At 39.8% G+C, this 11,400-nt stretch overlaps 2 protein-coding genes across 2 annotated transcripts; both read left to right on the top strand.

Moving 5' to 3' along the window:
• The first annotated feature begins 9,462 nt into the window (after window positions 1-9,462).
• LOC145956141 (uncharacterized) lies at window positions 9,463-10,140 on the top strand. Its single transcript, XM_083071704.1, has one exon. It carries the CDS (start codon window positions 9,463-9,465, stop codon window positions 10,138-10,140), a length of 678 nt encoding a protein of 225 aa, XP_082927830.1.
• A 183-nt stretch (window positions 10,141-10,323) lies between these two features.
• LOC109792414 (uncharacterized) lies at window positions 10,324-11,112 on the top strand. The gene is made up of 3 exons (XM_083071705.1): window positions 10,324-10,456; window positions 10,544-10,692; window positions 10,807-11,112. The coding sequence occupies exons 1-3, from the start codon at window positions 10,324-10,326 to the stop codon at window positions 11,110-11,112; spliced, it is 588 nt and encodes a 195-aa protein (XP_082927831.1).
• The last annotated feature ends 288 nt before the right edge of the window (window positions 11,113-11,400 follow it).

The raw sequence follows: 11,400 nt of genomic DNA on the forward strand, positions 1-11,400 counted from the left end.
CAAAGGTTGGGTGCTTTATTAAAACAACTAAAGAAGGAGAAGTCCTAAATAGACAATGGTTGTCTACTTTGGGCACCACCAAAGTAGTAGCATAAGAAGTAGAACTAGGTGAAGTCCACTCCTTCTTCACAAGACTAAGAACTTGAGATCCTTTATTTTCATAAATGTTTAGGTTGTGGATCTTAAATTCTAAGGTTGTGGCAGTAGTAGAAAAAGAGCTAAAATCTTTGTGAAGAGAAAAAGTCTTTTTACAATCATTTTGAATAAAAAAATAACTTTCCTTTTGCACAAGATTTTTGGAGGAGACACTATCCTCCTTACTCTTTTCCAAAAGTATTATCTTTTTAGTGTTAAGAAGGTGAAGAGGTTGTTCAACTAGAAGACATTTCTTGATAGAATGTTTTATTAAAAATTGATTTCTAGGAACAACTTCCTTGGAGGAGACACTACCCTCCTTCTTTTTCTCCTCTTTTCTTTATTTTGATTTCATAAATACTTGATCCTCCAACACTTGTGAAGGTGAAAGAGGAGTCAAGGTGTGTTTCTTGCCTAGGTGGACTAGGCAAATTTTATTTGTAACACCATCATGAATGGCCTTCCTATCATGTTGCCAAGGCCTTCCAAGTAAAATGTGGCTTGCATCCATTGGAATTATATCACATAAAATTTCATCTTTATATTTTCCAATGGAGAAAGGAACATTTACTTGGTCCTTAAATTCTATAGGTCCATCCTCATTAAGCCATTGAAGTTTATAAGATTTAGGATGGGCTATAGTAGTTAGGTTAAGCTTATCAACCAACCTTTGGCTTACAAAGTTATTACAAGATCCACTATCAACAATGAGAGAACAAGTTTTCTTAAAAATTTTGCATCTAGAATGGAAAAGGTTCTCTCTTTGTGATTGATCATTGGGTTGGTTGGTAAGTAACCTTTGGGCAATGAATAGGTCACCCTCACATGGTGCTTCCTCACTAGAACTAAGACTAGCATCTTCTTCACTTGAGGATGATGAAGAAGATGAAGTGTTTTCCTCACTTAGGATCTCATTGCCCCTAATGATCATGGTCTTTTTTTGTTGGGCATTGGGAAGCTATGTGTCCCCTCCCTAAGCACTTAAAGCACTTAATGGAACTAGTTTTAGGTTCATCGGAAGGTTTTTGTTTTTGTTTTTCTTTTAGTGGCCTTTCTTTTTTGAATAGGAGGGGGTACCCTCCTTCTTGACGTCCTTCTTAGGGTAGGGGGTAGTTTCTTTCCTAAAACTAGGCTTTCTTCTTATTTGTTGTTCTACCCTCACACAAAGTTGAACTAGCTCATTTAAATCTCTATACGGTAATAGTTCAACTTTATCCCTAATCTCTAGGTTTAGGCCACTTTGAAACCTAGCAATGGTGGTTCTTTCTTCCTCTCTTATTCCAGCCCTTATCATAAGCAACTCCATTTGTTGCCTATATTCCTCCACACTAAGGTTTCTTTGTTGGAGTCTTTGGAGCTTGTCCATCAACTCCCTCTCAAAATATGGAGGAATGTGCCTTCTCCTCAAGGCACTTCTAAGCTCATTCCAATATTGAATTGGAGGCTCATGACGAGTTCTTCTTTCCCTTTCAAGGGAAGTCCACCAATACATGGCATACCCTTGAAAGCTTAGGGTAGCCATGGGAACCTTTCTCTCTTCACTCACATTGTGGCAAGTGAAGAGTTGTTCAACCTTCATCTCCTAATCTAAATAATCATCAACATTATCTTTTCCATGGAAGGGAGGAAGGTCAAACCTAGGTTCTCTAGAGGTTGTTTCATGCCTAGGCCTATGATGCCTAGGGGGTCTTTGATAGTAGCCATCATCATGGTGACTACTATAAAACCCTTCACTTGAGGATGGGTGAGTGTGTGAGTGATGGCTTTTGGGCCTAGATGACCCATCATCATGTGTATGTTTATGGGACCTAGAAGGCCCCTCTCCATCATGTCTTTTGGGCCTAGAATGCCCATGTCCCTCATTGGCATGGGGTTTGCTAGCCTCACCCCCCACCACAAGTTTACTTAACAACTCTCTAATGGTTTCATTACTTTTTATCATTTTCTAAGTCCTTTTTCCTAATATATTCCCTAAGTTTTCTAAGCTCATCTTTAGTGCTCTTATGACTCTTAGGAGAATGATGACCATGCACACTACTCTCATGGGAATGATCACTCATTTTTGCAAGGTAAAAGGTTTTCACAAGTCTTTAAAAATTTTGCAAAGTGAGTGATAAAAATTTTCACAAAGAGTTTTTCTTTTTGGGTGTAATACTAAGTACTTGGAGGTCTAAGTATACAAGTTGCACTATCAAGGGAGGTGAGCTACAAGGAGCCACTTAATAACCAAGCCTTTTTAAGTGGAAATTACTAAACCCCTTTATACCTTTCTTACAAAACAAATTTTCACACAAACAAGCAAAGTAGTGGTGTGTGTGTGCACGAAACCCCTAATAGGCAATGGAAGCCTTCTAAACGAACTTAGAAGCTAAACAAGTAAAAGGAAAGCAAGTAAAGCATATACTAGTCGTTGGGTCCTAATGTGGAAGTCAAAGTGGCACTTGAAGCTTTTTGGGACACTTCCATAAATCTAAACGAAGTATGAAAGCAATAAAACTAGGTGTGTCCTAATGGAAGCCCAAATGGCATTTAAAGCCTTTGGGGACCTTTCCACATGTACTAACCGAATCTAATAGTCTTTAGTTAGAACTATTTAGGAAGTGGTGGAACTTACACAATGTCCCAAACAACCACTCCTAAATGTAGGTTTGTATACACAAGTAAATTTTAAACAAAACTAACCCAAGTAGGGTTAAAGAGTTACAAATCAATGGAAACAAACTAAAGCAAACTTCTTAAATAATCTCCACCAAGATCAGTTAGGACAGGTTTGGAACAGCCTTGAAGTCAAGAGGAAACGTCCCAAATGGTCTGCACCAAGTCTACACCAAGCTCTCCAAATCCGTCACTAGTTTTCTCCAAATCAGTCACTAGTTTGTTTCAATTTCCGTCTCTAAATTGTGACCTAAAATTCAAAACAATTCTTGGCTGCAAAAACAACAAACAAGTGAGCCTATACAAGGTGTTTCACTCAGGTTGGGTGTACCTCAATCTCCTTCAAGTATAGACCCCTTTGAGATTAGCCAATATGTCTCAATTATTCCTTCCTTCCAAGTGTGATGGCTTGAAAAAGGATTATGGCTTCACCAAGGCTTAACAACCAAAACAAGAGAGAGTAGAGGCCAGAGAATTAAAACTGAAAAAGCACAATTAAAAAGGCTACACTCTAGTAGGAATTAATGTGACAAAACAAAGAGAGCCAAGAAGACACAAAGCAACAAATAAAGGCAAATTTCAAAAGCTAGCACACAAAAGATTAGTCCTAAGAATGGTACTAGAATGGATTACAAAAACCAAAATAAAATTTGTGCTAATGTTTTGAAGGTTTAAAAGTCTTTTTCCAACCACTAGACAGCAAGCAAACCTCACAAAAATTCAAGGCCAAGTGCTACTAAATTTGTTTTGTTTTAACTTTGATTTTTCTAGGTTTTCTCTTTTGTTTTCTTTTCTTTTTCTTTTCTTTTTGTCTCTTTTCTTCCTTTCTTTTCTTTCAATAAAGAGAGTAAGAACTTCAAACAGAAGCCAAACAATTAATAAAGAGGTTTCCAAGTGGTGGAGAAAAGAAGAACAAGAAGAGTAGAAGTGTAAGTGTACTAGTCAAAAATTTCAACACAAAATGTTACTAGTTTTAGTACTAGTTTGTTCACTTCTTTTGTACACTTTAATTTTCGTTTTCAATACACTTCTACCTATGTTTTCTTTTATCAAAACAAGCACAAGACACACAAGGAATTGATGGTCACAAATTGCTAAGAAACTATTAGCAAAAGAAGTTCACAAAAATTGACTCTAGAACATGTTAGGTCTAATAACATGCATTGGAATCTTTTATGAGCACACTAAGATTTATTTAATGTTCAACCACCAATGACACAATATAAGAACAGAGGTTAACACATTAAGATTCAAAAAAGAAAAGGCACAACAAGGATTTAATGACAAGCAAAAGAACTACACATGACTCTAAGACAAAACTAGTAGATTAAGAAATGTAAAAAGCTTGTATTCTTGTTTCTTTTTAGGAGTTCTTTTTTAATCCGAATTTATAGGAGTTCAAAGGGAGATAAAAGCAATCCTAAAACAATCAAAAAGACATACAAAGTATACATAAAGGAACATACAAATATTGATTCACAAGAAATTATAAAATGAATCAAGAAAAGCAAGACAAAGTGAGTGTGTTCTATAGATTTATAGTTGTGACACAAGAACCACTCAAGGCACACAAACACAAAACTCAAAAAAGGAAATACATGGAGGAACAGTATAGACACATATTAATATTGATATGAACCGAACAAACAAGACAAAGAAGCATAGGAACGAATTTACCAAGGAGACCTAGCTCTTGATACCAAATGATGGAAGACTTGTTGAGAAACCTGGATTGATGCTGAGTTTCCTTCAAGCTCCGCCCTAGATCTTGAACTCCTTGATTCTCCCTATGCTTGGTTAAGGTCTCCTATGGAGGAGGAGGCCTTAAGACCACCACGGTTGGTGGAGAAACTCTCCCAAGAGGCGCCACTCCTTGAAGAAGAGATAAGCCCCTTCAATTCTCACCACACTCTTCTATGGAAGGGATAAGAGAATTGGATGCACTCAAAGAGGTTTAGGGACTTTTGGAAGAGAGAAAATCTGAACTCAATTTCAGAAAATGAAATCTCAATACATCAAAAGTGTCTTACAAGGTAAGGTTTACAAGTATATAGGAGTAGGAAGCTTAGAGTGCAAGTTAGTCTTGACCATGGTTCACTAGGAACCATGGTTGAGTCTAGCTAAATCGTCCAAGGTTAAGAGGCTTGAAAAGAAAGCTTCTCACTTGGCTTGCTTGGTAAGCTAACCAAGCAGAAGCTTGTGCTTCAAGCTTCCAAGGTTGAGAAGTGCCTAAAAATTCGGCCAAGTGTGAACAAGTGTGAACACAAAGTGTGAATACACTTCTAAGGTGGGCGGCCCATTGGATTTAATTTACTCCATCCAGTTTGAAAATGATTAATTTGGTTTAGTTAGGTTCATTCAATGTGAATGGAACCTAGCTAAATCAAGTCTATGAAAAATTAGGAGTAAAATGAGTCCAATATGTAAATTTTAGCCTAGGACCACCTTTGGCTAAATTGCTAGGAGCACACTCTAGCTTACTAAGGACACTCTCTATTTTGCTAATGCCACTCCTACTAGAAAAACTAAAAAGAATGTATTTCTAGGTTAGGTTAAACGGAGTCAAAGTGTCCAAGTAACCTACCATAGAAACAATATACAAAAGCTATTAAAAAGGAAAATAAAGTGCCTCACAAATACAAAGGCAAAAATACACCTATACAAGTATCTACAAGTATGTACAATGGAAACTCCTTAGCTTAACCTTCACCCTTCTTGGTCTTACCTCTTCCAAAGGGATCCTTGGGGATTAGATTTCCATCATACCCTCCCCCTTCGAAAGGATTTGTCCTCAAATCCAGCGGTCCTTCCACAAAGATATCATCACCTACAATGAAAACAAAAAACAAAGCATTAGGGATGACATATTCATATAATATACGTGGAAAGTGCACCCTATGAGGAATTCCAGCTATAATCCTAGCAAGGGTCCTTAGACTAGGAAGGATAGGTTCTCTAAGCATAAGAATAGGATCCTCACTATAGTGTAGTCTAAGTGTAAAACTAAATCCTAAAAATGTGAAAGTGCTAAAACTATAAGAAACTAAGGAAGTAGTCCTATATACTAAGATATCTTGCCTAAAGCACCCTATGTAGTAACCTAGGCTTCTACAAGAAAACAAAGTGAATATAATAAGGAAACTACCTAGACCACCCTTGATCATATTATATGTTAGATACATCATGGAAGAGGGTGTAAAGAGTTTAGAAAAGTCATAGAATCTAATTTGATCTTGAAGGGAAGTAGTAAAATTAAGTTCAAAGAATTTTGAACTTCTCTTAAGATCAAAAGTAGAAAATAAAACACCATGAGATGTATCTAATAAACAATATAAACCAAAGGTTGGGTGCTTTATTAAAACAGCTAAAGAAGGAGAAGTCCTAAATATACAATGGTTGTCTACTTTGGGCACCACCAAAGTATTAGCATAAGAAGTAGAACTAGGTGAAGTCCACTCCTTCTTCACAAGACTAAGAACTTGAGATCCTTTACTTTCAAAAATGTTTAGGTTATAGATCTTAAATTCTAAGGTTGTGGCAACAGTAGAATTGGAGTTTTGAGTGTTCTTGATGAAAGGCCAAAGTGTTGGTGATTTCTTGAGTTTTGATGCTTACATGTTGACTTTTTATGGTTTAGGTTGCATGTGGATTTTATTTCAGCTCTAAGTCTTTTGTGTGGAACATGTGAATTATTTTGGTTTAGGATTGCAGTGAGAAGCTTGGATATGAGTTTGGGATGAAAAGAAGTGAGTTTGGAAGTATTATAAGGTATTTTCGTGGTCTTGGACTTTGGTGCACTCTTTTGTTGTCTGGTGTAGGGGATATCTTCGCTGCAGTTTTGTCACGCTAGTAAAACTGCTATATTGATAGAATTAGCTTCTATGGTCTTCATAAAAGTTCTAGCTTTGGATGTTATCTTTCCAATGGCACCGGAATCATGTAAAACGGAGATCGAGAACTCTAGTTAACAAAGGTCTAGCTGTAAGCACTGAATATATCTGCTATGGTTTTTGAAATTTTTAGCTAAGAAGATATTTTTAGAATCTCATGTCTTCATAGGATTTTTAGCTTATTCTTTTATCTTTATTTTGAGATAGGTTTGACACTATAAGAAAAATGTTGATTTTTGACAGAAATTTTTGGCGGATTTTTTTCTTCGACAGATTTAAATCCGTTGGAAAAAGTGGCATCGGAAAAAAAAGTCCATCGAAAATAATTTAATTCGTCAGAAATTTCCAACGACAAATTCTGTCAAAAAATTCTGACGAAAAATTTCGTAAAAATTTTTTGACAAAAATATCCATCAAAAAATTTCGTCAAAAATTTCCAATAAAATTTTTTGTCATAAATTATAATTTTTTAATTATAATAAATTTATTAATGTAACAACCTTCATATTTGGCCTCTCAATGGTTCTATTTCACGACATTTCACTATTTAGCATGTTTTTATCCTTACTTTCGCAATTTTTGGGAAACTTCTCAGAAGATCACCCATCTTGTACTACTCCAGGTCAAGCACGCTTAACTATGAAGTTTTGATGAGTAAGCTACCGAAATGTATATGTATGTTGTCAGTATAACTTATACAAATTAATTCATTTAATTCATCCTGAAATATACAATCTCATGCTTGTACTATATAATAATTGTGAGACCCCGGTTATTCTCTTCCTTTTCTTCCCCGAACACTCAACTCTCTTTCACTCTCAAAACTCTCTCATTCACTCCTTCTTCTCACAATTCTGATTCACTCTCATTGCTTGAATTCAAGGTGCTGAGTAGGTGATTTTCTTCCAAAACCGTGTCGTGCGGAGCTTCTCATTCTTCCACTTCTCTTCTCCATTTCTTCCTCTTCCGGAAGCTTGGAATCTTTGCCCGAGGTAAGGGAAATTAGTTTTCTTGTTGTGGTTTGGCTGAAATGAGTCTAAGAACTCATGTGGTTAATTTTGATTGCGGATTCTTGGCTGTTTGGGCGACACATTTAGTTTTTGGGGACTTTCGGGTTTTGAGAAAATTCTTGGTTTTTATTTGATTGTAGATGCGTGTGTAAAAAGAAGTTGTTTTGAAACTCTTGGATGAAAATGTGGTACTTTGGTTGGATTGCATGTGCTGGAAAGTGGGTTTTTGCAGGTGTTCAGGAAAATTTCCGAACATGGTAAGGTTGCAGCTGAGCTTCACGCTGAGCGCTGTTCATCGCGCTGGGTGTGTAGCCATCAGGAGACCCCATTTGGCCAAGCTCGCCGGGCGCAATGATGAGTTTGCTGGGCGCGCTTGAGAATGTGGGTCTCTAGATGGCCCGCGCTGGGCGTGACTTGGACCGCGCTGGGCGCGATACCAGTTGTAGCATGATTTTGGATCTTGACTCTGCGCTGAGCGCGACCCTTGTCGTGCTGGGCGTGAGAATCCTTGGGAGTCTCTACCTTGTGGGCGCTGGGCACAATTTGAATTGCGCTAGGCGCGAGACCAAGGAGAGGTCTCTACCTTCCCTGTGCTGGGCACAGGTTTAGCCCCACCGAGCGCGTGAGACTCCTTAGAGTCTCTGCTAGCAGGTGCTAGGCACAAGTGGTAATGCGCCAGGTGCGTGAGAGCCTTGGGCTCATTGGTTGGGTCCCGCCGGGCGCAGGCATGCTGGCGCTGGGCGCGGTGGCCCCCTGGTGCTCTCTGGTTGTACTGCGCTGGGCGCAACTACGAGGGCGCCGGGCGCTGAGATGAAAATTTACTATGTATTGATTTATGTTGTTTTATGCTGAGTTGAGTTGAAATGGAGGAATATGATGTGATGACTAGTAGCTAATGTTCTTTGAATGATGTTGAGTCGTATCGGATGAATTTTTTGTAAGATGTTCTGATGTGTTGCGAGATGGTGGTTGTGTTGTAAAGTTGTGTTGTGTTGTGTGTTGATATGAGTTGTTGTAGGCCATAAGGGCTGAAAGTGCTGAGTTGTATAGGCCATAAGGGCTGAGTTGTTGTAGGCCATAAAGGCTGAGTTGTTGTAGGAGATCTCCGAGATGGTATGCATGAAGACACATCATATGCTATTTGCTGATTCTGTCGTACAATCGATGTGACGTAGACTAAAGATGTGTTGATAGTTGTAGTTGTTCATATTACTTAAATCTTGCTATACGTTGTTTTTTTATACTAGCTTACCCTTTGTTGTTTCCATGTGGTTGGGCTACTATGATCGTACTATGTACGGGGAGCCGAGCAGGGATAAGTGTGTGGCTTGTGGTGAGTCTGCAGCTGGCAGGCAGAGTCAATTTTAAGCTGATGTTGTGTTGTTTCAGCTACTTGGTGTAGCAACTGATGATGTAGTTTGTTTTGCTTTGTTGTTTTTGCACACTCTAACTCTAGTCAGATTGGAACCCTGTATATATTTATGTTCTAGATCCTATATTTATATATTCGTTCTTTCTGTCTAGTGTTTCTGGTGTTCAGTGGCGTGTGTAGTGACAAGTCGGGTCGTTACACTTTAGTGGTATCAGAGTAGTTCGAGTCTAGTGGACACTCTTTGGGGGTGGTTCCTTTAGGCTTCTGTTGTGTTGAACTCTGAGTTGTGATGTCTTGATGTGTTGTTTGTTGTGTTAACAGTTGTGGTGTTTTGTTGTATTGTTGAATTGTTGTTTGGTTTAGATATTGTATACTAAAGATGTTGTTGCTTTTGTAGACAATGTCAAGAGCCAACGAACAGATAGCCCGGGCCATGGAGATGATGGCCATTGCTATGCAGCAACAAAATGCCTATTTTGCTCGGATGGATGCTGAGAGAGTTGCAGCTAGTGCAGCAAGGCCCACTGGGTCACAGGAGAGCCAGGACCTGGCTGAGTTCCGAAAATGCCATCCTCATCAATTCAAAGGAGATGCGGATCCAGAGGTGGCTGACCACTGGATTTGTGAGCTTGAGAAGATCTTCACCATGCTGGGATGTTCTCAAGAGAGGAGGCTCGCATACGCGGTGTACATGCTTGTTGGGGAAGCCGAGCATTGGTGGAGGGGTACCCATCATATGCTGACTGCCAGAGGGGTGGTTGTTGACTGGGAATGCTTCAGAAGGATGTTCTTAGAAAAGTATTTTCCTGAGTGTGTAAGGCATGCCAAGGAAGCTAAATTCATGCGGTTACACCAAGGAGGGATAACAGTTTCTGAGTATGCGATGAGATTCGAGCACCTGGCTCGTTTCTATTCGCAAGGTATAGTTGAGGACTGGAAATGTCAGAAGTTTGTTGAGGGTCTGAAGTATGAGTTGAAGAGGGTGGTGGTGCCTATGGCCATCACTGAATTTCCAGCCTTAGTGGAGAAGGCAAATGTTGTTGAGAGGTTGGAAGGTGGTAACCGTGGTGCTGTATGACAGAAGAAGCCGTATGATAGGCCCCAACCACAACAAAGGGGTCTTATCATCAGGCAACCTTCTGGTGCTGCTGGTGGTGGAGGACAGGGTGGAGGTGCTGCCCTTAGATGTTACAGGTTTGGTGGGTCCCATATGATCAGGGATTGTCCCCACACAGAGAATCGGTGTTTCAGGTGCTAGCAGATGGGCCATGTGTCTTTCAACCGCCCCACTAGAAATAGACCGGAAAGGAGTGCATGGAGGAGTGATGTGCAGAGAGGAGATGCCAAGAGGGGTGACAAACCCACCACTGCCGGTAGGGTCTTTGCTTTGACAGGTGCTGAAGCTTCGACTTCTTCTGATCTTGTGAAGGGGAAGGGCAGAGCTGCTGGTAAGGATGTGGTGTTTTTGTTTGATTCTGGAGCTTCTCACTCCTTTATCTCTTATGATTGTGTTGCTATGCTGGGTGTACCTGTGTGTGATTTGAGGTTGAGACTGCTAGTGTCGACGCCCGCTTCTGCTTCTGAGTTGTGTGTTGGTTGCCTTATTGATGTGAATGGGAAGAAGTATAAGGTAAACTTGATTTGTTTGCCTTTGGTTGATATTGACATAATCTTAGGAATGGATTGGTTATCTACCAATCGTATTCTTATAGATTGTTCCAAAAGGTGGTTAATCTTTCCTCAGGAGGAGGATCAGTTGTTGATTTCAACTAGCCAAGCTGAATCATTGTTGAGGGATGGAGCAAAGTGTTGTCTTCTACTTGTTGCTATGAGTGTGGAGACTAAAAGGGTTATTGCAGAGATTGATGTGGTGCGGGATTTTGTTGAGGTGTTCCCCGATGAAGTGCCTGGGTTGTCTCCTACTAGGGAGATAGAGTTTAGCATTGACTTGGTCCCAGGAGCGGGGCCAGTGTCGGTGGCTCCCTATAGGATGGATCCTGCTGAGTTGGTTGAGCTGAAGGGTCAATTGGAGGACCTATTGGAGAAGTAGTTGGTGCGGCTGAGCGTTTCGCCGTGGGGTGCTCCGGTGTTGTTGGTAAAGAAGAAGGATGGAGGTAGTCAACTTTGTGTGGATTACAGGCAGTTGAATAAGTTGACCATTAAGAACAAATATCCACTGCCACTGATAGATGACTTAATGGATCAGCTTAAGGGAGCATCCGTTTTCTCGAAGATTGACTTGAGGTCGGGCTATCACCAGATTAGGGTGAAGGAGGGTGACATACCGAAGACTACTTTCAGGACTAGGTATGGTCACTATGAGTATGTCGTGATGTCT

This window comes from Cajanus cajan, chromosome 3, assembly GCF_000230855.2.
Source record: "Cajanus cajan strain Asha chromosome 3, NIPB_CcT2T_4, whole genome shotgun sequence".
Taxonomy (NCBI): Eukaryota; Viridiplantae; Streptophyta; class Magnoliopsida; order Fabales; family Fabaceae; genus Cajanus; species Cajanus cajan.

Excerpts from the sequence above, each read along its gene's own strand:
- LOC109792414 (XM_083071705.1), top strand. The coding sequence starts at position 10,324 with ATGGGCCATGTGTCTTTCAACCGCCCCACTAGAAATAGACCGGAAAGG. Across the intron at positions 10,457-10,543 it reads TAGGGTCTTTGCTTTGACAG|CTTCTCACTCCTTTATCTCT; the intron begins GTGCTGAAGCTT and ends TTGATTCTGGAG. Across the intron at positions 10,693-10,806 it reads TGAATGGGAAGAAGTATAAG|GAGGAGGATCAGTTGTTGAT; the intron begins GTAAACTTGATT and ends ATCTTTCCTCAG.
- LOC145956141 (XM_083071704.1), top strand. The coding sequence starts at position 9,463 with ATGTCAAGAGCCAACGAACAGATAGCCCGGGCCATGGAGATGATGGCC.